The sequence below is a fragment of the Orcinus orca genome, chromosome 2, assembly GCF_937001465.1.
Source record: "Orcinus orca chromosome 2, mOrcOrc1.1, whole genome shotgun sequence".
NCBI lineage: Eukaryota > Metazoa > Chordata > Mammalia > Artiodactyla > Delphinidae > Orcinus > Orcinus orca.
In genome coordinates, this window is record NC_064560.1 from 125,398,028 (window position 1) to 125,424,156 (window position 26,129).

Consider the following 26,129-nt stretch of genomic DNA (forward strand, 5'->3'; position numbering starts at 1 on the left):
CCCCACCGCACCTCCATCATAGTAGACATGGAATGGAAGATCCTACTGACTGCCAAGGGTAGCCCAGGAAGATGGCCAGAGGTGGGTGGCCTCCAGGACTCTGAGAGTAGGAGTTCTGGTGCACTGAGGAAAAAGGAATGAAATCAGAACTAATTCAGATGTGTTTTTTTATCTTTTTATTTTGCAGTGATTCACAGGCAGATGCAAAAAGTACAGACAGGTCCCATGTACCCTTCACCCAGTTTCATCCAATGGTTATATCTTACATAATTCAGATATGGTTTTAAATCCTTCTGTGACTACAGCTGGGCCCACTTCACCCCTGCCTTGTCAGAGGCAGATTCTGGAGTTTGGGGGATGTTAGGAGGAGGTTGGGAAGTAAAAGGATGCAGGAATCTGGGGGGAATAGGTCAAAGATAATTTGGAAATCCAGTGAACCAAGCTGAGACGGATGGAAGGAAAAGAGGTCAGAGAAGAATAAAGGGTGACTAAAGAGGTTGGGTGTGTAGGGGAGAGACTGCACTGGGCTCCGTGGTGGAAGGAGGACAGAAAAGACAGGTTACATGAAGAGGAAATCAGTGATTCCATAGAGAGGAACAGACTGAGAGCTCGGGGGAGGGAGCGTGGCCTGGAGAAATGAAGCTAATATGAGTCTAAGACTCTCAGGGAGGTTCCTACAGCTGGAGATACCTACCATGTGGGTGAGGGAGTAGAGGGAATCATAAGGGAAATGGGGAAGACTGAGAAGGGAAGGGTGGCAGGGATGGGGATTTGAGACTCGGAACTGGTACCGTGGTGTGAGCTGAGGCTCTGGGCCTCCAGCCACGATACAGGATCTGGCCCAGTAGATGGACTGTCACTGCCAACTGGACACAGTCAGCTTCTTGGGTGGGTGAAACTGTCTGTGGGAGAGGGAGGGTGGTGGCAGGAGTGATGGGGGGAGATAAACAAGTTAGAAAGAGCCTAGCAGACAGTACAACTTTGCATGGTGACCAAAGCTCTGGACATATTTCCTATCTCCCTGGTCTCTTGGGAGGGGATCCTGCCTACATTTGAAGCCAGGAAGGAAGCCTTGTACCAGGGATCAGAGCTTCAGGAGTGGGGACAGGCTGGTCTGTAGCGGCAGTAGGGGGGGCTAGTTCAGACTTAACACGTCCCATCCCTAGTAGAGGCCCATGATATCTATCGGTTCAGCATCATACTTTTGGGAGCAGAGCAGATAGAGCCTTTGGTCGGTTAGGGTGCTGGTGTAGTGGCAGCTGGTGGGTGGCTGCTTGGAGCTCAGGGAGCAGATTGTGAGGGGGAAGGAGTCCTGGGTGACTGTACAATATTCATTGTAATTCTCACAGAAGCTCTCGCTGTACTTGCAGAACTTCTTGATGGCTGTCCACGGGGCATGTAAGACATAATGGATCTTTGGGCAATACCAGCTTTGTTGTCTGCCCCGTACATAGGACATCAGACCACTACAGTAGCCCCGGAAACGCTTTGCGTAGTTAACCTTGGGATAGTCGATATGTAAGGTACGGAAGTTCTTGATAGCGAGCTGTAGCTGGATGTTTTCGACCAAAGCTGGCTCTAGAACAAGCCGGAGGAACAGGAGCTGGACCACACGGGGTGCCATTCTTCCTGCTGGCAGAGTTAAGGTGGTTGGAAGCAGAGGTGGGTCTCGAGTGGCTCTCCACCCCTTCCCAGAGCTTCCAGTGTGCCCCCAGTCTCCCCCATGTGCCTTCCCCTATGCCCTCAAAGCCGGACTGTCCTTCAGAGATCATCCGGCCCAAGTCTTCATGCCTCAGAGAGAGGATACATTTGCCCAAGGTCACCCATCTGGTCAGCCACCTCTAGCTTGGTCTACTTTAGGGTCTCAGCCTCACCCAGTCCGGGAGCTGTAACACTTACGAAATACGAGGTCCAACTGGTCCTTGGGTGAGAGACGCTTCCCGTTTATCCCTGGCCCAGTTAATCCTTCTGGTAAAAATGCAGAAATTCCAGAAGGGACAGGCTCAGCTACACTTCTCTGACTGAAGTGGAAGGACAGGAGCTGGAGGACAGCAGGGCAGGGGTGGGATTCTTCCTTCCTGAGGCCAAGGACAGCCCAAAGGTAAGAAGAGGCTAGAAAGGTTTCTGGATGAAGACCAGTCTGAGACGAAGGAGTGTCCCCTGGGTTTGAGGAGCCCCTGTGCTGACGGGGGTGGATGGGGGGGAGGAAAGAGACATTGCTTTCTGGTCTCCTCCTCTCTGGTGTCATCAGAACACTTAGTTCCAGCCTCCTTGCAAGAAGTCCCGAAGTTCTTGGGTTTCCTTTGATGTCTTCTCTGGTTCACAGGCCATGATCCTGTGGAAAGGCGACAAGGAAAGCACCGTCATGTTCCTGAGGAACAAAGTGCTGCTTATTCCTGACCCTCAGAGAACAGAGGGTCTTCCGCTCTCTCATCCCACTCACTAGATCCCCGGAGGCCAGGTACGCAAGGGCCTCCCGCCTGAGTGCTGGGCTGAGAATCAAAGACCTTGGTGTGGACCCCCACACACCATCAACTTCACTCCAATCGTGATCACACTGACACTCTCACCTGTAACCTCAGGCCCTCTCAGAGTCACAGCACTCCTGGAAACCTATGCATGCCGACCCCAAAGCCTCAAACTTGTCAGGTGGGATTAGACAACACAGCCTGGACTTGAGGGGGTGTGGACCGCCTGTGTCCAGCAGATCTTGCTGTAGTTTGTCATGTTGGAAAAAAGGGCCAGGCTCCTAACTCTTTTTCATCAACACCTGCCCCTTCATCAGAACCAAAGAGCTGGCTCCCCAGAGCCTGCCAGCCACAGTCCTTGATGCCCACAGGCGTCTCAGCCTTGCCTCCACGCACCTGTTGTCCAGGTTGTGGGCTTAGGACAGCTTACCATTCTCTCCCTGGAGAGCGGGAGAAGAGAGTCAAAACAGAGAACACTGAGTGTCCCAAGGCCAGTGTGTAGCTCAGGAAGGGTGGGGGGCGCGTGAGAGAGTCGCGTGGGTGTTCCTCGTTCATAGCCCCCTTAAACTTGCTCTTTCTGACATCACAAAGCAGAGTCCAAAGCTGAACCCATCCTTCCCCAACTCGCTTTCCCTCCTGCCTTGTCCCTTTCCTCAGTTACTTAGGCAAGAAATCTGAGAGTGGTCCTCGACCCCGCCCTCTCCTTAATCCCACCTGTTTGGAGGCGGTACCGCATGGTGGCTCAGAGCAAAGCTTCTGAGTAAAACAGACCAGGAATTGCATCCTGGCTCTACTGCTTCCAGGCTGTACACCATCAGTCTAAGTTCACTAAACCGGTATAAGCTTCAGTTTCTTCATCAGTTAATGCAGATAATATTCTGTACCTCGTGGCAGTCTTAGGATTCGTTAAGATGCATATCAAGAGCTCTTAGCCCAGGGCCTGGCACACGGTGAGTACTCAATCCGAGCATGAGTCCATCAGTCACGCAGCTCTGACGATCTTTTTATTTTTTAAATTAATTCTTTAAAAATATTTATTTATTTGTTTAGCTGCTCCAGCTCTTAGTTGCGGCGTAGGCGATCTTCGTTGTGGCATGCGGCTCTTAGTTGTGGCTTGCGGGATCTAGTTCCCTGACCAGGGATTGAACCCAGGCCCGCTGCATTGGGAGCACGGAGTCTTAACCACTGGACCACCAGCGAAGTCCCAGCCCTGACAATCTTAACTAAAACTTTTCCCGAACCAGTCTCTTCCATTCCTATTTCTTCCCCTGCTCAGGCTTTCCCCTCTCCTGGACACCACACACTCTCCAACTCCAGGAGGACTCTACACCTCATAGGACAGAAGACCTCCATGACCTGGCCGCCACCATGTCTCCAATTGCATCTCCATCTCTGCCTGCTTCCCCCAGCGGTGCCCACCCCACCTCCCGCTCACGTTATCTCCTCTACCCAGCATGCTGCTCTCTCCTCCCGCTCTCACCCCCGTCAGTTCCGCTGGGCCAGCTCATGTGACGATCAGCCCGGACGTCCTGTTTAAGAAGCGTCTGCTCGGAGCACCTCCCCAGGGAAGTGTGCACAGCCAAGTAAGGGAGGATAAAGCCCACACAGGCAGGTGGCTCATCTGTGTCCTTCAGGCTGGTGTATCAGCCAACACCCAGTGGGAATCCATGCAGGGTGTTGCCAGAGCCCGGCTGACTCAAGTCTTTGGTGTGAGGAAGCTGCTAGCACTTTGTGGCCCCAGGCTCAGAGTGTGCCACCTCTTCCTTATTTGCTCAAGGCTGCAGCTTCCCTTGGAAGAGAAACGGGCTTTTCATCCCTCTTGGTCTTCTTCTTTCTTCATTCCTACCCACCCACCACCGCTCACCTCTGCACACAGTTACTACAGACATAGTAGAGGGAAGAGTTTAGGACTTGATCTCAGATAACCTACTGAGCTTCCGTTTCCTCTTCTATAAAATGGAAGCCTTCCTTACCTCATGAGGCTGCAAGAATAAAATGAGATGGTCAATATGGAGGTGACTTTTAGCCGTTAAACAATAGATAAATGGAAAACTGGATATGGTCTCCTAGGTCTTATAACAACTCACTTTTTTCTCCAACTCACTTAACATCTGCAAATGCCTTCTTTTTTTATTTATTTATTTATTTTTGGCTGCATTGGGTCTTTGTTGCTGTGCACAGGCTTTCTCTAGTTGTGGCGAGTGTGGACTACCCTTCCTTGCAGTGTGCAGGCTTCTCATTGCAGTGGCTTCTCTTATTGCAGAGCACGAGCTCTAGGCGTGCGGGCTTCAGTAGTTGTGGCACGTGGGCTCAGTAGTTGTGGCTCATGTGCTCTAGAGCACAGGCTCAGTAGTTGTGGTTCACGGGCTTAGTTGCTCCACGGCATGTGGGATCTTCCCAGACCAGGGCTCAAACCCATGTCCCCTGCATTGGCAAGCGGATTCTTAACCACTGTGCCATGAGGGAAGCCCTGTAAAGTCTTATATTCCCCAAATGAGCCAAGTGACCTCCCCACATCCCCACTCTGCCAATCTAGAGCCCTCTTTAACACCTGACTTAAATTCATCTTCACCAAGCTTTCTATTAGTCATGCCCCACGTTGATTACTTTTAAATACTTTAAATTGTTCAATACTATCTGAAAACACTATGACAAATGTTGGGGAAAATAGAAGGGTAAATAAGACAGTTCCAGTACAGATTAAATTTACAATTCAGTAGGAACAACACACGTATGAACGTATGTTACAAAGGCATGAGCACGGGACCAGGAAAAGTGCTGAGTGTGCGATGGCCTTCAGGTTCCCACCTACAGTCCTACTGGTCTGGTCTTTAAAATCCTATCCCAGAGGAGCTGATCCATAGGATTGCTTCATCCATTCTGACAAAGCCTGAGATTTGTGGAATTGTTACCCCATTATACTGGACTTTACATATGCAAGAATCATCCTAGAGATGAAGAAACTAAGTTTTAGAGAGGGATGGTAGCTTGCTTGAGGTCATATGTCTAATTCAGTGGTTCTCAACGGGGAGCAATTGGATCACGTCTGGAGACGTTTTTTTTGGTTGTCACAACTGGGAGGTGCTACTGGCATCTAGTGGATAGAGGCCAGAGATGCTGCTAAACATCCTACATTGCACAAGACGGCTCCCACAGCAAATAAGTATCCAGACAAAAATGTCGATTGTGCTGAGGTTGAGAAATTCTGGTCTAATGAGAGAATCAGATTTCCTAGCAAAAGCAGACTTATTTATACTTTATATATTGAAAAGAATTGGTAAATATCCAAGACTTAGAAGTATTTTTGTTAGACTTTGCTTGTGATGGTGCTGGTTCTTCTACCAGCAAAAGGATTATTGATAGTTCATCACTGAAACAACTTTTTGTTATTTTTCCCGTAGAAGTGACTTTCTGCGTATAGCCATCTACACATTCTTTCCCTCCTCCCCTCCCCAGTGGTAGGATTTCTAGAACCACTGGCTAGAGTGACAAGTGCAGGGATGATTCCCTATGATTGAGGGGGTGCCCCAAGATTTTGCCCCAAGTGAGCTCACTACAATCTCAGTGGCATCACTTTTGCCCTGTCCAACTCATATTGTTCAAATAGCAAACTGTGTCCTGGGTTGTCCTTGAACCCAAAGGATTGCTTCAGCCATTTCAACCTTCTTGTCATAGGTTCACCTCCACCCCAGGGTTAAATTTCAGGAGGTGCCTTGTTAGTTCCTCAACTGGGACTGGGATCATTCAAGGGCAGAATGAATGCCTTCTAACGTAGAATTTGAATCATTTAGGGTCCCTTATATGCAAGGCACTATGCTACATCCTGTGGGAGGTACAGAAGTAGTATAACAGATGGTCCTTGTCTTCTGGGAATTGACAGTCTAAACGGGAGGAAAGCAATACATATATATGAAGAAATAACCAATGATTCAAGGCAGAAAATTATACATCTTGAAGACAGTAAATGTTGTAGGAATTTAGAGGTGAGAGGGATCCCTCTGAATTAGGAGGGTCAGAGAAAGTTTTCTGGGGAGAGAGGGAGTCACCTGGGAGCTCGGGATACATCTCAAGGAACAGTTGAGTTAAGTGGAGATAAAGAGAATTATGAAAGGTATGTTTGAGGAAAGAGAGAAAACCAGCCTGGCTGGGGTTGAGGCAATCAGTGGGAGAAAAGTCAGAGATAAAGTTAGAAAGATGGGTTTGCCAGATTACGGCAGACCTTGAATATCAGGCCAAGGAATTTATATTTTATTCTAGAGATAAATGAGGAACTGGCAATGGCTTATGAGACAGAGTGACCTGGTAAGGCCTCTCAATCCCAGACCAGGTCCCCCACTGCTACATCCTGGCTTGTCTAAAGGCATTGGTCTGGGAGCCAAAGATTCCAGCTTTCTGTCCCTGCTGCTTCCTCCAGATCCACAGCTGTTCCAGGAAAGGTCATGAGAATTCAAAGACCCAAAGTGAATCCCACATCTGACCCCGACTTGCTGTTTTTTTCACTTTCCCCGTCTACAAAAATGAGTCCACTACCTTTATTTATCCTGGGAGCAACACAATCAGGATAACAGAACTTGGATCTGCTCCTGCTTGGAGGGAAACTCTCACGGGCTTTCCATCGGTATCCAGAGGCTGTGTGGAACTCCGGAAGAGAGAGAGGCTGGGCTCTGAAGGGTGGGCACCAATCCAGGCTTGGCCCTCGTCTCTTCCAGCCCCCCTCACCCCCTCCCAATGCAGGCTAGAGGAAGTAGCAGCTGTGGTCCTGTGGGGAAGACAGGCAGAGGTCCACCTGGCACTATTGGCATTTTCACAACACCCACCCGAACAACTTTAAACACACACACACACACACACACACACACACACACACAGCAGCAGCAGCAGCAGCAGCAGCAGCAGCAGCCTGGGGAGAGGTTAGGCCAAGAGCAGTGACTATGCCGCTAGAAGGAGAAGGAGGCTGGGGAGCTACCTCACATCCCTGGATAGAGGCTGCCATGTGAGGGGCTTTCTTCCCTCCCATCTTCTCTCCCACCATTTTTTTTTTTTTTTTTTCGGTACGCGGGCCTCTCACTGTTGTGGCCTCTCCTGTTGCGGAGCACAGGCTCCGGACGCGCAGGCCCAGCGGCCATGGCTCACGGGCCCAGCCACTCCGCGGCATGTGGAAACTTCCCAGACCGGGGCACGAACCCGTGTCCCCTGCATCGGCAACCACTGCGCCACCAGGGAAGCCTGCCTCCCACCATTTTGTCTTCTGCTCTCCCTTCTTTAATTTTTCTCTTCTCTCTTCTGCCAGACTCCCTGCCCAGTCCTTGGCCTGATGCCTGACTCCTTTTGTTCTCCCTAACCCTGTTCCCCTTCCTCCATCCTTTCCTCTCGCCCTATGAATGTAGCGAAGGAAACATGGCAAAATTATCCTACCGAGTGCAAAGTGAAGTGGATCTTGGAAGCTGGATAGTTTCAGCGAAAAAATAAACAAAATCACCTGCCTTATCCAAATAATGGAGGTGAAATAAGGGTTTCAGCTTGAACTGTGCAAATAGTAGGTTCGACTTTTCAGTTTTCACACACAAACCTAACCCTTTACTCCCTCTTCCCTTTGAACTGGGACAGCATGGCTGTGTTCACTTTCACAGAGCACTAAGGAAGCCTTCTGGAGAACCCCGCATGATGAAGTTAAAGGGCAAACTGGGATAATTATAATGACAGGAAAATACAAGAGCAGAGGGCAGTTCAAGCCATGGTTTGGAAACATCTCACCCTAGAATAATGAGAAGTGAGGAGGAGTCCGGGCAGGCGAGGAATCCAAATGAGGTCCTGGCCTCCCACCCACTCCTCTCACCCCAGCCTCCAGTCCAGGGCTGGCCTGATCCACATTCTGTCCACAGTCTGCTTTAAACCATGGATTTTATCTCCAAACATTTGCATTTCTACAGCAGCAGAGGCATAATTCTCTACCCAGAAGTTCCAACTACAAAGATTCAGGCACCTGAACAAAGCAGTGAATGCGCTCCCCAGCCAAGGCCTCACAGAGCGGGAACCGGAGGAGCAAGAGGCCTGTGTGCACTGGCTCCTGCTTCTCTGTTGCCACCTAGTGGTGCTTCTCCCTCCAACACCATTTTTTATTCCAAAGATACTTCATCCTGACCCACAGCTCTGCTCTCTATCTGCTAAAATGATGTCCCCTGACCTCAAAACAAACACGCATCTTCCTGACTCAAAATCCTAACTTCTGGACCGGAACATGAACTGTATGACCCATATGGTTTGCGTGGGCCTCTCTGCAGTCACATCCATGCAACAGCCAGGAGATTTTTTTTTTTTTTTTTTTTTTTTGGCTGCGTTGGGTCTTCGTGGCTGCACGTGGGCTTTCTCTAGTTGCGGAGAGCGGGCTCTAGGCGTGCGGGCTTCAGTAGTTGTGGCACGTGGGCTCAGTAGTTGTGGCTCGTGGGCTGTAGAGCGCAGACTCAGTAGTTGTGGTTCACGGGCTTAGTTGCTCCGCGGCATGTGGGATCTTCCCAGACCAGGGCTCAAACCCGTGTCCCCTGCATTGGCAGGCAGACTCTCAACCACTGCGCCACCAGGGAAGTCCGACAGTCACGGTATTTTTAAACAGATAGGGCTTTTACTCCTCCTCTTTTTTTTTTTTTTTTTTTTGGCCATGCCGCACGGCTTGTGGGATCTTGCAGGATCCCAGTTCCCTAACCAGGGATTGAACCCGGGCCATGGCAGTGAAAACCTGGAATCCTAACCACTAGACCATCAGGAAACTCCCTTTATTCCTCTGCTTAGAACCCTCCTAGGGCTCCCCACTGTGTGCACAGCAAAACTCCTAATGGTCTCTGAGGCTTCCCATGATCTGGCCTCTGGTCCCTCTCCGACCCCATCACTCATCCGCTCCAGCCACACTGGACTCCTTACTGTCCCTCCAACTCCCCAGGCATCCATCTGCTTTAGGGCCTTTACAGTGCTGTCCTCTATGCTTGGAGCATTCTTCCCCAGACAAGCGTAAGTTCACTCTCACCTTGAAATCTTTGTCCCAGAGTCACCTACTTTAATGACCCTATTTAAAAATCACTGCCTGAACACTCTTTGACATAAATCGCAGCAAGATCTTTTTTACCACCTCCTAGAGTAATGAAAATAAAAACAAAAATAAACAAATGGGGCCTAATGAAACTTAAAAGCTTTTGCACAGCAAAGGAAACCATAAACAAGACGAAAAAATCCTCAGAATGGGAGAAAATATTTGCAAATGAAGCAACTGACAAGGGACTAATCTCCAAAATATACAAACAGCTCATGCAGCTCAATATCAAAATAACAAACAACCCAATCAAAAACTGGGAGGAAGACCTAAATAGACATTTCTCCAAAGAAGACATACAGATAGCCAACAAACACATGAAAAGATGCTCAACATCACTAATTATTAGAGAGATGCAAATCAAAACTACAATGAGGTATCACCTCACACTGGTCAGAATGGCCATCATCAAAAAATCACAAACAGTAAATTCTGGAGAAGGTGTGGAGAAAAGGGAACCCTCTTACGCTGTTGGTGAGAATGTAAATTGATATAGCCACCATGGAGAACAGTATGGAGGTTCCTTAAAAAACTAAAAATAGAATTACCGTATGATCCAACAATCCAACTCCTGGGCATATACCCGGAGAAAACCATAATTCAAAAAGATACATGCACCTTAATGTTCATTGCAGCACTATTTACAATAGCCAGGACATGGAAGCAACCTAAATGTCCATCAACAGAGGAATGGATAAAGATGATGTGGTACACATGTACAATAGAATATTACTCAGCCATAAAAAGGAACAAAATTGTGCCATTTGCAAAGACATGGATGGATCTAGAGACTGTCATACAGAATGAAGTAAGTCAGAAAGAGAAAAACAAATATTGTATATGAATGCATATATGTGGAATCTAGAAAAATGATATAGATGAACCTATCTGCAAAGCAGAAATAGAGACACAGATGTAGAGAACAAATGTATGGATACCAAGGGAGGAAGGGAGGGGTGGGATGAATTGGAGACTGGGATTGACATATATACACTACTATGTATAACATAGATGACTAATGAGAACCGACTGTATAGCACAGGGAACTCTACTCACTGCTCTGTGGTGACCTACATGGGAAGGAAATCCAAAAAAGAGGGATTATATGTATAAGTATAGCTGGTTCACATTGCTGTACAGTAGAAACGAACACAATACCATAAAGCAACTATACTCCAATGAAAAATAAATAAAAATAAAAATCACTGCCTACCAATCTCCATTTGTTCTTTTTTCCTTAGCAATGGTGTATTTTTTACTGCCTTTCCTCCAATGAAATGTAAGGATTCCAAAGGTAGGGATTTTTGTATCTTTTATTCACTGATATATCCCAAGCACCGTGGCCCATAGTAGATGCTCAATAAATATTGACTACGTGAATGAACCTGAACCCACTATTCTGAGACCACCTACTACTTACAGGTGAAACCTGAAAACAAGAACACTGTTCACCTCAGTTTTCCAGGCCTTCCCATCCACAGATGGTGATGCTTCTCTTCCTCAGTGTCTCAGTTCTTCTGAGTCTCCCATGCCAAGCTCACTGGAGCCGCCGGAGCAGCACGGACCCAAGCTCTCCACACAACTGTAACTGCCACAAGGAACGGGGAATACACAGTAGAGGAAGGTCTAGGCTGGCTGTACAGCACACCACCACCAAGAGCATTTTCAAATTAGGACACTAAGCGTTGCAAATTTTAATAAAGTAGTAAGGGAAAGAGTGAAGGGTGACAGGTGTTGGGCGCCATCTCCAGGTAAAGCCAGATGACCTTGCTTGACCCTGGAACGGGAGGGACCCAGAGGGATGAATCATTGTAGAATAGCTGAGGTGGGATGGTGCTGCGCCTTGTGACTCTGGTGATTGGTCCACTTCCCTGTCTCCTCCATCTCCTCCAAAAGCTCAGCAGTAAGTCCTGATGACAGGAAGTAACTTTCTAGGCTATTCCATCTTTATCTCGGATCAGAAAAAGCAATCCTTACCACCACGGTGATTGGCTCTTCCCAGAATCAGAACCAGAGGTGTATATAGGAGATGATAAATGACAGCTCTCATTCGGGGTTGACACCTGAGTCAGGTGCATTATTAGTCATTAGAACCATGTGGCTAGGGACCAGGTCTAGCCTTTGAGTGTGAGGATTCAGGCTTCAGGCATCCTCACTGCTGAAGATGTTTAGGCAGATGTACCAGCTCCACAGGTATCCACTTACTTGGGACACGTAAGTGAAGAGACATGAACCTGACTCATTTCCTGATCCACGGCTACTCCCCAGCCTGCCCCCAAACAGAAGCACCACAAGCCAGGCCAGCTCTTAAGGAGTTCGGTGGTGAGAAGAGGCCCTCAGAGATCTGAGGCCCAGCGGAAGGCAGGTGCGTCCCGGTGAGCAGAAGCCACAACACGAGGATTTGGGGAGGAGGTAAGGCCTGTGGCGGGACGTGAGTGAGGAGAGAGGACAGGGAAGGGATGGGTTCTGGCCAGAGAACAGTATACTCAGGTGAGTGACAAGGTGGACAAAGGAGGGACTCAATGTGGAGGGGGTGAGTATACACACAGGGGAGAGAGGAGAGAGATACTGAGGGTTGGAGGCACAAAATGGGGCTATGGAGGAGATGGGGATGGGGTCATGGAGGGCGTGAGACACAGAGAAAGGAATAAGGACATAGGGACATGGGGACACAGAGGGATGGACCTGAGGGAGAGGAGATAGAGCAAGGAGTGGGAGGCATGAGGGACAGAATGAAGGAGGATAGGGATTCAGGGTGAGGGGGATGGAGTCCTAGGGTTAGGGGGTGGGGTCTTAGTGGTTTGGGGCACAGGGAGGGGAAGGGAGGGGAAAGACACAGGGTGAGGGAGGAAGGAGACAGCAGGGGAGGGAGATGGTGATTAGCTAGAAGGAGCAGGTTTAGCAAGGCTAATTTCCACCTCCTCTGTGCCCAGAGACCCCAGCCCTCCTTTCTGACTGTTCCCCCTAAGAGAGATGGTACCAGCCAGAGCAGGATTCTGCCCTCTGCTGCTGTTCCTGCTGCTGGGCCTGTGGATGGCCGACGACCCAGTCGGTGCTAAGCCCGGAAACATGACCTCAGCTCGGTGGTTTGAAACTCAGCACGTGCAGCCCAGGCCTCAGAGATGCAACACGGCGATGCAAAACATCAACAAGTACTCCAATCGCTGCAAAGACCTCAACACCTTCGTGCATGAATCCTTCTCCGGTGTGGCCGCCACTTGTCAGACGCCCAGCATAACCTGCAAGAGAGGCCGTAAAAACTGCCACCGGAGCCAGAAGCCTGTATCCCTGACCATGTGTAACCTCACCTCAGGGAGGCCAGACTGCAGGTACAAGGAGAAGCAACTGAATGCTCCTTACATCGTGGCCTGTGACCCTCCCCAGAAAGGGGACTCTAGGAAATTCAAGCTGGTTCCTGTCCACCTGGACGATGTTCTTTAGGTTTCCAGCCAGCCGCGTGCTTGGGCCGCTCCTTAAATCCCTCTGCAGGCCTCTGGACCACTCCTCCTCAGCCCAGAAGGTTCTCTTCTGACATCTCTTGGGGCCCTTCCTAGCTCAGGCTCCTCTGAGAGGGTGGGACTGTGGGGAGTTGAGGTGATACATGAGTAGGCTAAACTCCAGAAGAGATGGCGATCTCTCAACTTTTCATTGCTGTTTTTTCATTAGCTTAGGGGTGTGGGTTCCTTGGTCTGTGCCTCCTACATCTTTCCCCTACCCCATCTTCTCACGGCAGCATGACGAGAGGAGGAAAGAAATGGAAAAGGAGTGTAGGGGATTTATGGCAAGAGCCACTCCTATTCCTAAATTAGGCCTCTTCCCCAGCTCTGATTGGCAGTGACGTGGCTTGTGGGCAGGGAGGTGGCCTGAAGGGAAGAAGACAAAGCAGCACCACTTCATATTTACATAGCATTTCACGCTTTTTACAGTGTGTCCACGTGACTCCCTTGTGAGATAGACATGACTAGGATTACTCATCTTCTTTAGGGATGAGGACGTTGAGATTGCAGAAAGAGTTGTTAATTAAAGAGCTTGTCAGCTTGGTTAGTAGCAGCAGCTGGACTTTAAAGTAGAAAGCGCACTTTCTACTTTACCGCTGGGCGGAAAAGGAGAGTCCTCTGCAGGGACCACAGGGGAACCAGGTAAGATCTCCCCCGTGAAACAATGTCCCGAGAGCTCTGAAGAGCCAGTTACCCCATGTCGGCTGCAGTAAAGGTCATTACCGCTCTAGCCAAGGGACTGTTTATGAGCTGCTCCAAGGATTCTAATTCTCTCTCTCTCTCTGCCCCACCCCACCTCTCTGCCGTCCCCCTTCTCTAGTCCACTGCTCTTCCTTCCGGGGCCCTGGGCCTGGCTCTAGCTTGATTGCCTATAGCCCTGAAGGCACAGTGTCAGGGGAGTGTCCCAACTTCATCCCCCTGCTCCGGGATCACATTTCCCTTGACCTCAAGGGACTTCGTGGCCCAGTGCCCGCTTGTCACAAACAAGCTGGTGGGAGCTGCCAGAGCTTCCTTCCTCCCGATAAATGATCTCTCCTGCCTTGGTGCTTCCCTGGCTCTCTGCTCTGGCAATCCGCCCAGGCCGGAGGGGTTGAGATGTGGAAATGCCATCTCCCCGTCCTCCCCCCCACCCCTCCAAACCCCGGCTGCAGACACCACTTCTCCCTTCCTGGTGAGCAGAACTGGAGAAGCTATGGCTTTATGTAGACTCGGTCCTGATAGCTTCCCACTCCTAGCCCACACCCAGCATTGCCTGCAGCCTTGACCATCTCCAGCCCTTTCTCTCTTCCTTAATCTCAGTCCCAGACAAACTGCACTAAGCCCATGCCCGCCCCACGCCCACCCTACTTGAGCACCCAAATACTACCTTGTTAGACCTTCCCTTCCCAGCTGTGGAGTCTACTCTCTACCTATCCCTCTCCCACACTCCAGCGCTCCCTTATGCCTTACCAGAGTCAGAGTAAGCTTTGGAGCCAGATACCATTGGGTGTAAATCTTGGCTCAGTCCTTTGTGGCTACATGACCTCAAGAAAACTGCACCTCTTTGCAACTATGTTTCCATGTATGGGAGTAATACTACCTACCCAACAGGATTTCAGGAAGATTTAGAAATGACATTTATGAGGCCTTAGTCAAGCCCCGGCACTGATAAGCATTCAATAATGATAGTTAGCTATGGTAACAGTAGCAATAGCCCTGTCCAGTCATATTCACCTTTGGCAAACACGCAGATACCCCTTTGGCAAATACCCCATTCAATTCTCCTTGAGGTCTTTCTTCTGCTAGAATGATGTTTATGAGTAGGCTGGAGAATAAGTCTGCAGGCAGAGTCCTGCTAGGTGGGCTGGGTGGTTTGAGATGGTGAGGAGAGAAGGTAGGGAAGGGATGATGAAAAGAAAGGGGAGCAGAGCATTGAACAATTCAATTCAAGCAGAGTGAGGGGCCAATACGTTGATGAGTCTTGAAAGTAGAGGGACAATAAATATACTTTATAGTCAAATGCCAAATGACTGAATGTAAAATCTATATATCCTGTGGTCACTGTAGTGGGCATTTATCATTCTAAATACATGATTTTCAACTGAGGTGCATAGAAAACCAAGTCTCTTAGGGGTAGCTGATTTTTCTTTTCACTTTATTCTTTCTTCACAACTCTTTTTTTTATTCTTTATTGATGATATTTCTTATGGGTGTTATGGTTTTGGAGACATCCTCCTCACAAACTTTTTAAGTGGCTAAAATTATGCTTTTTTTTTTTTTTTGCGGTACACGGGCCTCTCACTGTTGTGGCCTCTCCCGTTGCGGAGCACAGGCTCTGGACGCACAGGCTCAGCGGCCATGGTTCACGGGCCCAGCCGCTCCGCAGCATGTGGGATTTTCCTGGACTGGGGCACGAACCCGTGTCCCCTGCATCAGCAGGCGGACTCTCAACCACTGCGCCACCAGGGAAGCCCTAAAATTATGCTTTTAATGTATCCTCTCGAAATAAGAAGAATTTCCAAATATGGCTTTTTCTTGAAATACTCATGATCTAAATAGTATTAAATAACTTAACATTAAACATAATTCTAAAGCAATCTATGGTGTGGTGATAGCGGTCAGAATAGGGGTAACCTTGGGAAGCGCTAACTGGCAAGGTGTAGGAGGTAAGCTGGAGATGTTCTATTCTTGCTCTAGATATGTTTACTTTGTGAAAACTCATTGAGCTGTACACTTAAGATTTGTGTACTTTACTGTAAGCAAATTATACCTCAATTTAAAAATCTTCCTAAAAAAGTACAGTTTTTAAGGATTAGTTTGTTTAACATGAGAAATGCTAATATATCAATTCACAAAGATTATAATATAATGAAATCATGGACTCATGATCTAATCTAATTTCTATTGTTCTGCTTTGTACTATTTGTTAAATTAAATAGTAGTTGTGCTAATTATTAAATTGTTGTAAATATTTTTGGTTCAAAAAGTATATAAGGTTTTTTTCCTAAAGTTATCCAGCTAATCCATGTTCTTCTATTAGTTGTATAACTGTCAACTAATTTTCCTATTTAACTATGTGAAAATTCTTAATAAAATTTATATGTAGTATAAGCTTTTACAACCATTAATTATTACAACATTTTTCTTAAAATAATAAATATGCATTTATATTTCCCCTGACTGATAGGATTTCAACATTTTTAAAGTTCATAAGGAGAATTTCACTTCCAGTCACATTCAGAGTACTCACCAATATCTGAAAGAGATTATTATTCAGATATTAACAATGAACCCAAATGACCTGCCTTGTTTTCATACAGATGCTTTAACAGATTAGATTTGACAGTCACCCATTCCTTCACATGATCCTGATCACAGCCAAGTTCAGGGATGCCAGGAATTATGTTGAAATCAGCATTTGGCTATTCGGCCTTTCAAAGGCTGAAGCTGAGGTTCAAAACGAGTAACAGGTTTGCGCCAGTTACAAAGGCTGCGTCTTGATACATTCCTACCTAAAGGCTGAAAAATGGGAAAAGGAGACTGATTAGTTATGAGATTTCTGTTGCTGGGGGTGGGAGCTTGGAGTGGGGAGGAGGGTGTCTAGGGGAGTATTGCCCAGCCTTGTGTAGATGGCTCTAAAGAGAATTGTTTCGACCTGGATCTAAGGAGCAGAAACAGAGTCCCGTAAAGAATGTAACCCAAGAACTGGAGCTAGTGTGAACGAGCTTTCTAGGAGTGAGACTACCTGAGATAGCCTAGGTAGGATACCTTTCTACATGACCCGAGTTCCCCAAAGTCTCCAGACTCTGAAGAAAATGACCCATAGACACTATGAAGAGGACCAGCTGAGTCAACAGAGAGAGAAGGGTCCTGATCTCAAGGGCAGCGTGTAGGAAGAGGAAGTGCCCTTGAGTCTGGAACCCTTTTGCTCACATTGATTCAGACAGCCCTCTTCATAGTGTCTCTGGCCCTAGGGGATGACCTTAGAACTACAGCAGCAGAAAACAGACCAACGCAGCAACAGCGTCCAGGGAGACCTCTCTGTGAGAACCCTGGCCCATTTCACCACATTCCTCCTACGCTCCTGCACAACTGGGCCTCCAAAAGGGCTTCGAAGACTCCAGATCCTCATTTTAAAGTCCTCCTCCTACACCACCCGCCCACCCCCACCCCCGCATTCTACCATGGAGAGATAGAAAGAGCAGTCAGAGCTCTTACCAGGATGTGTTCCTGTTCAGGACTCCAAAGCCAGTAAGCTTGGGCGCATCCATGAAGCCATGGGGGCATGAGAAAACATTGCTAGTGAGGTCTTGTAGGAAGTTCACAAGAGGTGAGATAAGGAAAGATGTCTACCCATAATGGAAATACAACCATGATGAAAAGTCCTCTTGATTTAGAGAGATTGGAATTTCCTCATCTATGCAAAGGTCACCTACTTCATAGAGTATTATGCAGATTAATGTGACAACATATATAAAGGGCTTAGTACAGTGGCTGGTGTGTAGGAAAAGTTTGAGAGATGTAATCATTTATATTTATTACTGTGATGTCAAACGTTGAGAAGCCAAACCTGTGATGGATGGAGCAGGCCTGACTTCCATGACAGAAGAACAAAGGACCTAAATTAAGGAGGCCAAACTCCTCCTCAGCCTCCTCTTGCCAAAAAGAACTTCCCAGCCAAGAGTATATAAGGTAGGGTTCAAGGTCAGACAAAAAGGACAATATGTATTAATTTCTCTAGGTAAGGTAATTTGGAGTGGGGTGGGTAGGGGCAATGCTTTCAATTAGAGGGGGAAACAAAGGCTACTGAGTATTTGTATTAAGACTACTTAAGGGGGTTTTTCTCATCTCTTCCTTCCATGAATCCAGAGATATGGAAAGAAGGCAGAGGATTTAGGGCCACTAACTTTTGAGGGTGTCCTCCTTACCAGCTCCTCTCCAAAGGGTTCAACTGTCACAGCAGCTGATGGAGAGAAAGCTCTAGTGACATTTCCAACTTCCCCTCCTGAGTCATTTAAACTAGTCCTTAGGTAAGTTTACTGTCCCTTCACCTCCCTGTGGAAGATCACTTGTATTTTTCCCACCCTCTGATTCAGCTCCATTTCCTAGTTTGTCTTCCATTACACAAGACTACCACCAATGGTGGTCCACTGCTTTCCAATAGATTGGTTACAGTGGGAAAACATCACACTTGTTACTTTCTTCACATAGAAACTTAGTTGAAGTTACACATTTAAAACATAAACTGTATACCTGAAATTAACACAACATTGTAAATCAACACAACATTGTAAATCAACTATATTTCCATTATAAACAAACAAACAAACTGACCTAGTGAGAATCAATACAAATTCCTGCTTGGGCCATGGCATTTAGCACAAGACAGAACTTCACATCTGCATAGCTTTAGGCTCTTTCAGTAGATATTCATAAAATCAGGTCTTAAGAGATTGTATCCAGTGACCTCAGAGATCATCTAGTCCTCCCCTCCGCATTTTGCAAATGAGAAAAATAAGACCGAGGGGACCCAAGATCACATGATTAGTTTAAGTGAGAATTCAGGTTTCTTGAACCAGTCCAGTGATGTTCCCAAAGTGTCATTCTAGTTAATGGTCCCAAATGGATCTCAGACATTTTCCAAGGTCAAACTCATTATACCTGGACTGGCAAATCAATCAGCAAATGCGCAGGTTCCCAGATTGAGACAAAAGCATGTTCATTCAAGAAAGAGTGTTCAGTGCCCATGATCCTGAGGTGTTTACATTTCTGCCTCTCACTTGTGGACCACATCCCCTTCACCTGAATGCTCACATTGTATCAGTGAGATGGAAAAAAAAGTAGCACCCAAGAACTTGATGGTAAACTAGTCAAGCATGTCCCCGGACGATGCCATTGGCTGTTGGAGACATAAATAAGGGCATGCAGCAAGAACAAAAGTCTTCACTTCCCATCTGCTATTTGGGGCCAGGGTGAAAACATTGCAGAGATCCCATTTGGTGGACCTCCAGATGGGCCTGAAACATCCAAAATATTTTATCTTTGGTAAGTATCATCATTCTTTTTTTTTTAAATTTTATTTTATTAATTTTTTATACAGCAAGTTCTTATTAGTTATCCATTTAATACATGTTAGTGTATATATGTCAATCCCAAACTCCCAATTCATCACACCACCACCACCAACCCCCGGCCACTTTCCCCGCTTGGTGTCCATACATTTGTTCTCTACATCTGTGTCTCTATTTCTGCCCTGCAAACCGGTTCGTCTGTACCATTTTTCTAGGTAGGATCAACATTCTTTACCCTCAAAGTTGGCACATCCAGGACTGGGTCTTCATGGTTAACTAGAGCCCACAGAGCAATGTTTCTCAGACTTTTCCCTGAAGTGCTAGTAATGGCTGAGGGGAATTAAGCACCTAAAGTCATGCCCAGCAGGAATGAGCTTTCTCTGAAGCCTCTTTCTTTTGCTTAACTAATATTTATAAAATAACCAAATGCACAGATTTTTTCCCCCACATACTGCGAGGCTTGTGGGATTTTTAGTTCCCCAGCCAGGGATCAAACCCGGGCCCTCTGTAGGGAGAGTGCCGAGTCCTAACAACTGTACCACCAGGGAATTCCCCCAAAGATGTTTTATATGTTATCTTCAAACATCATTTGTGGTAATAATGGATCAACATTAATCTCCTGGTTTTGATGACTGTACTGTAGTTATGTAGGCAAGACTACTTGTAATTAGGAAATACTCATTTCTGTATAAAGGGGTAATGGAGCATTTTGTCTGTAACTTAGTCTCATATAGTTCAGAAATGTTAATAATTAGGGAATTTGGGTGAAGTAGATAGGGGAGCTCTGTGTACTATTTCTGAAACATATATAAATTTGAAATTATTTCAAATCAGAACCATTTAAAATTATTTTTCTAAGTAGTTGGTTTGAATTTTTCAATATACTCCATCAAAGTCTTATTTTATATAAAAACAATGTTTTAAATTACTTCCTTTCCCCCAAAAAATAGTTTTGGTAAAACTGGGATAGAAGACATTTATCTTGTGGCTTCGTGTGTACTTTGTGCATATCTGCATTCAACCTAGGATAGGAGCGTACTGGCCTTAATGAGGTTTTCCTTAACTTGCTCGCTATGGGCTATGCCTCTGATCAGTATTTCTCTTTAGGAACTGAATGAGGAAGATAAGGTAGCCATGGAGCCAGGGCAATAGGAAGGTTCCTCATATGCTAAAAAATGAGAAAATAGACATTGAGCACTTACAACAGTGACTGGGACCTAGAAACCCCTCAGCAAGTGTTTGCTCTGCTTTTATCATTGTCCTCATCATCCCTGGGAGGTCCAGACACTGAACACAGGCTTGAAATAAGTCAAAGGCAACAAGACACATGTGAGGGGAGCCACATGCCTCCACTCTGGCTGGACTGAAGACTACATCCTCTCCTTCTTGAGGACAGATCCTATAGTCAGGAACTAAGGGAGGCATTCCACTCACTGAAGCAAGATCATGGTGGCACTGGTCTCCCTGAGCAGGCCCCAAAGAGCTACACAGTAAAGAAAAATGGACCTGGTAGGAGAGAGGGTCAGCCACTGGGTACGGAAGGAGGCTTCCCAGTAGGAGTGCAGCAACCAGATTTCCTGTGATAGTGCTCTGAGCCTCGGAGTTTAGAAACCAGGATCCAGGACATCTCATGGCCATGGGCCTTCAGAGTCAGGGACCCCTCTTGGAGGAGACTCCTTGGAGAGATTCCCCGTGAAAGCTTCTGGCAATCTGAGACCAGCCCAACTCCTCTGGCCTGGCTGTTGACTCATTGCCAAGACCACAGGTCTCAGCAAGGAGAGCAAGGAGGACGTTCAGAGAAGTGGGGCAAGGTAGCCCTGCTGTCCTCCAGAGCTGCTCCGGAGCAGGACACTGCCCTGCAGGCTGCCCGTCCTTTTCGTTTCCCTCTGGGCTTTTCCAGCCAGAGCTTGCCTCTACCCAGTTTCCTGGACTGTCGTTCTATTTGAATTTTTCTCTTTTTTTCCCTCTTCCCTCTCTCCTGGGGATATCCTTATACATACTCACAAAGTAATCGAGGAGCTGAGTATTCACAGTCTCAGTCTCCTTTCTGAATTAGCATCGCAACCGTGTTTCACAACAGAGCTAGTCAAATGCCAGGCCAGCAGGGCTTCCATCATTAGGAGTAAGTGCTGCTTCCGGTCAGCTGTCCTAGCCCTAGGTGGTCCTCATGGATGTGTGAGCTGTTCGGCAGAAAGCTAGCTGAAAATCTTCTGTGCTGTGCTCAAAGAAACAGAAGACTATTAGCAGCCACCTGCCTCCTGAACCTAAAGTTACACCTTCATTCAGCTTGTCTCTCCGGTGAATTTCACTTCAGGGTATCTGCACCCCAGCCCGTCTCAGCCTTGACACCTACGGAAAGCGGAAAGAGACGTCAGCAACAGCTCTTCTCACAGGCTGTCAGGACTAACCTAGCGGAGCAGCGAAGCTTCCAGCTGGTTACTCACAGTGGAACCTGTCCTCAGACACAACCTCTATGAAAAGATCCCACCAGTGCCCTCTACTGAGGGGCCAGGAATCAGTTCTGGACAATCTCACACAGGACCCAAGCAGAGGATCAGAAAATGCACAGCCCATTCTCCCCTTAGCCACTGCTGGTCATTTGTAGTGGCCCCGGCCCCTCCTACACCAGCCCCGCTCTTCCAGAACCCGCTTCTTCCTGAAGAAGCTACCTCTCACCTCCAGGGGGAAGCCTGACAGCCATACTGGAGTTTGGAGTTCAAAGACTACCTCGGGCCAGCAACCCAGACAGACTTTTCTGGCTCCCTCACCCATATGCCTCTAGGCTATCCTGAAAAAACTAGTCTCTACAGGATCATTGCGTATTCTCTACTCCCCCTCTTCTGAGCTACCTTTGGGGTCTTCCTGAAGGGCCTCTCCTCACATTCTAGTCTGGCTACTAGCACTTTGATGTTTCATCTTGTCTCATAGAGTCTTAGAAGTGGGCGGGGGGGGTGCTTTTTAGAAATTATTCAGCTGAAACTCTTTGGGTTACAAATGATGAGGAAACTAAGAGGACCAGAGTGGCGATTCAGTTCAACACACAGTTACCGAGTATCCCTCTGAGCTATCCATATGCCTGACACTATGGAGATACAGAAGCAAGAAAGGGCCTGATTTCTTTCCCACGAGTTTACCATCTAGTTGGGAAGACCTGATACACACCTAAGCGTCAAATAACAAAACAAGGTAGTACATGATGGAGCACCCAAATGAGTGGTACCGGGAGTTAGTGCCGAAGGAGGTTACGTTCAGGAAGGGTTCACCCGAGGTTCACCCGAGGTAGAGTTGTACAGGAAGGTTCACGCAGGTGGTGATGCACAAGCTCATAGGACCAAGAGGAGATCTGAAGGGTGGTAATAGTTGAGGGAGAGCCCTTAGGGAAGAGAAAGAAAAACAGAAGGAAAGTTGAAGAGAGCAAAACCTGTCCAGGAGATGAAAAGGAGCCTTGTCTATTAGAATAGTCACAGAGTGACTGTCAGCCCATAAGGTAACTATCAGTAAACAGGGAAGCAGTGTGGCAGGAAGAGAACAATAGCTTTGGAAGCAGACCTCCCTCATTTTCAATCCTGGGCCTGTCACTTAACACATCTGTGACTTTAACCTCTCCAAGCCTCAGTTTCCTTTTCTATAAATGGAGATAATAACATGGAACACACAATATTGTTTTGCATATAGCATTACACATAAAGCACAAGGCCTTGGCACACAGAAGGCACTTTTTAAATGAAAGCTAATATCCGTAACCAAGTACCTAGCACCGTGCCAAGCGCATATTACATGTTCACTAAATGGTGGTTAGCAGTATTCCTTTCTTCCTGCAACTGTGGTACAGCCCTGTGCTGACCTGACTCTTAAGTAAGGTGGCGTGTATTCTCCTGGCTGACTTTAGGAGAGCAGTAAGTGATACACTCAAGGCAACTGGCCCTAGAATGTCAAGGGCTATGTTTAATACCCCCATACCACACTAGGCATTTTAACATTTTATCATGCCATATTGAATATATAAAATGTATGCTCCTCATTCAATATCATTCTTGCAGATGTGTACCTGAAATGATTTTTAAAGTTTTACTTCTGAAATTGTTTGACTCCAAGTAATTTGGGATTGGCACTGCTCCTTCTGCAATTGTGGTATTGAGAATTCCCATAAAAGGAGAAAAAAAATCTAACCTAAGATTGTTTTCCAACATAATAAACTTCTTATGGGTGCCAAATTCCAAAATAAGTGAAATCAACTTACCTGCTACCACCACGTGACGGTGGTAGCACGTAAGTAAATATTTTAAATTTGATTTTATAGTTGACTTTTCCTATATTGGAGCCAATATTTTTTTTTCCTAGTCTCAAATATTGTAGGCCTTTGAAAACCTCCGAGACCCTAGTCACTGGGCCTCTAGTACTTAATGCATAAAACAGCCTTGAGACTGTAGCAGTTGGGAAGACATGTGATGAATAACTAGGATCAAATACACAATCAAAGGAACCCCTTCTTCAGGCCTCCCTGAGTGGGGCTGGCCAGCTGCAGGGTCAGCACCTACTTGAGGAAAAGCATGTTTGCAACTTAACTGGATTCAGAGCTTGCAAAGTCTGTGGTCAGTCATCTTGGTCGGCACAAAATGTTCGTGCCAACCCTTGGTTCCTGCTGCCATCCCTACCCTCGTGCACAAAAGCCCAGAGGCTTGGGTCTGCAACTGTAAATGAATAATCACATGGTAATCCTTCCATCCCAATGGGAAAGACTCAGCTGAGGGCCTGCAAAAGAGAAATGACTTCCTGAATAAATAAATATATATATTTGCTCTCTGAGGCCCAAGTCAACTGCTTGCTGGATAATGTTCTCCTGGGTTGAAAAATCAATGTTTTGTTAGCTTTGTGGGGAGGAGTGCAGGAAGGGATTCCCCACTATGAAAACGGTGAGCTCTGTTGATGAACCTGGCTCCACCTTGGAGACAGAAAGGCAAACATCTCAGAAGTTTCCCATCTGGCAATGCAGATCATAGGAGCCTAAGTGATTTTTGTCACTTTGCAGAGCATTTTATCTCAAAGGCAGTGAAGTCACATGGAGGTCAAGATGCTGGGTAGGGCTCAACACACCAGCAAAAACCTGAGGGGCTATAGCCAAAGCAAGATCCCTCACTTGAGTCATTTGCTTCCGCCCTTGATAATTGCTGCAATACTGCCAGTATAATAATTTACTAAATATGTATGTATGCATTTAGTTCAAATAGTTCTTTGAAAATGAAACCATGTAACATCATATTTCAAAGAATACTAGGGTCACTTAATAAATAGAAGTAAAAATAAATATAATTAATGCCATCCAATTTTTAAAAATTCTATCCAGATATTGCTTTCAGCTGAAGACTCAGCCTGGGGTCTGTTGTCTGTACTGAAAAGTGGGGAGAAACAAAGGCTTACCTTCTTGCTCTAATAGGAGACCTTCTTCTAAATGTCATCAGAAGGATTAGAAGAGAATTACCAAAGGCAATGTTCATGTTTCATTTAAACCACAAACAGACACACTCACTGCGCTCTGTTTCTACGGGAAACACTTCCTCCTTCCCTTTTCAGCCTGGCACTAGACCAAAGGGATGGGCTGAAAGTCAAGAAGCTCTGGCCCCAGCTCTGCCACTCACTTGGTGGCCTTCGGAAGGGCAGTTGCTCTTTCAGGCCCTCCAGCCCTTTCATCTGTAAAATAGAGTTGATTGATCTTGAAAAACTCTTCTGCTCTGATTCTTTATCATTCCAAGACTTTCTCCAATAGAGCAATATGTCAGCCACAGAAAGAACCCAACTCACCATACCGCTTTGCTGGCTAGAGAAGTGAGAGTGACTTTTTCTAGCTTCAGAGAGAAATTGGACCACAGAACAGAGAGGAATTAGCCTGACTCCACAATCTTAATACTGACTTTCAGGAATGACTGAGCTAGCCTGGGAGAGTGAGGTATGGACGCTTGGCCTACTTTTCTTCCAAGATTAGTTTCCTTTTGTGGTCTGACTTCTCAGAGTTTCAAACAAGAAACATGGGAGTGTGGAAAGAACAGGGGTTTTGGAAGCCAAGAAGCATTGATTCAGATCCTGTGTTTGACACTCCCTAACTGTGTGATGATGGGCAATTTTCTTAACTTTTCTGAGTCTCAGTTTGCTCATATATTAAAAAAAAAGAAAAAGAAAAGAAAGAAAGAAAGAAATCATACCCCATAAAACTCTTATGAGGGAAAAACAGTATAAGTGTTTATTGGGGGCATAAAAATGTACATTATCTGCTGGGACTGAACAATAAACAGCCAGTAGTGTTCTTAAATATCTGAAGCTATAGGAGCCCTGAAACAATTGACTTACAGTATGAGATTCTTAGAAGGGCTAGCAGGGCACCACCCATGGTGACCCAGTCACATACCTCCCACTTCTCCTGTGCCACTGTGCCCCTTGGGAGAGATGGCACCAGCCAGAGCAGGATTCTGCCCTCGGATGCTCTTGCTGCTGGGGCTGTGGATGGCCAAGGACCCAGTCGGTGCCAAGCCCAGAAACATGACCTCAGCCCAGTGGTTTGAAACTCAGCACGTGCAGCCCAGGCCTCAGGGATGCAATGCTGCGATGGCAACATCAGCAAGTACTCCAAAAGCTGCAAAGGCCTCAACACCTTCCTGCATGAATCCTTCTCCAGCATGGAGACTCCCGTCATAACCTGCAAGAACGGCCGTAAAAACTGCCATCAGAGCCAGAAGGCTGTATGCCTGACCACGTATAAGCTCATCTCAGGGAGGTGCTCAGACTGCAGGTACAAGGAGAAGCAACTGGATGCATTCTTCATCATGGCCTGTGATCCTCCACAACAGAAGGATGGCCTAAGGTACCAGCTGGTCCTGTGCTTTTGGATAAAGTTGTCTAAGGCCAGGTGTTCCCCTACCCCAAGCTCTGCAGACTCCCGATGCTACAGCTGCATTTCCTCCCTTGAGTTCTTCACTAATCCTTACCCTTTTTGCAAATACCACTTCTCTCCCACGCAGCCAACTCCACATACTCTTAATTC

General features: G+C 46.8%; 3 protein-coding genes across 3 annotated transcripts; 2 read left to right on the forward strand and 1 right to left on the reverse strand.

Annotated features, from left to right (window-relative positions):
- Positions 1–188: 188 nt before the first annotated feature.
- On the reverse strand, positions 189–4,174 carry RNASE13 (ribonuclease A family member 13 (inactive)). Its single transcript, XM_049705502.1, has 3 exons — positions 3,949–4,174; positions 1,900–2,335; positions 189–1,632 (listed from the first exon to the last, which is right to left on the reverse strand). Exons 2-3 carry the CDS (start codon positions 2,246–2,248, stop codon positions 1,163–1,165), a joined length of 819 nt encoding a protein of 272 aa, XP_049561459.1. The 5' UTR covers positions 2,249–2,335; positions 3,949–4,174; the 3' UTR covers positions 189–1,162.
- A 3,321-nt stretch (positions 4,175–7,495) lies between these two features.
- LOC101279398 (ribonuclease 7) lies at positions 7,496–16,205 on the forward strand. The gene is made up of 2 exons (XM_033435948.2): positions 7,496–11,961; positions 12,483–16,205. Exon 2 carries the CDS (start codon positions 12,523–12,525, stop codon positions 12,988–12,990), a length of 468 nt encoding a protein of 155 aa, XP_033291839.1. The 5' UTR covers positions 7,496–11,961; positions 12,483–12,522; the 3' UTR covers positions 12,991–16,205.
- Positions 16,206–22,007: 5,802 nt separating this feature from the next.
- On the forward strand, positions 22,008–26,129 carry LOC101279648 (ribonuclease 8). Its single transcript, XM_033435951.2, is given in 3 exon segments — positions 22,008–25,697; positions 25,700–25,941; positions 25,944–26,129. Coding segments are annotated over 3 exon segments (450 nt in total). The 5' UTR covers positions 22,008–25,534; the 3' UTR covers positions 25,989–26,129.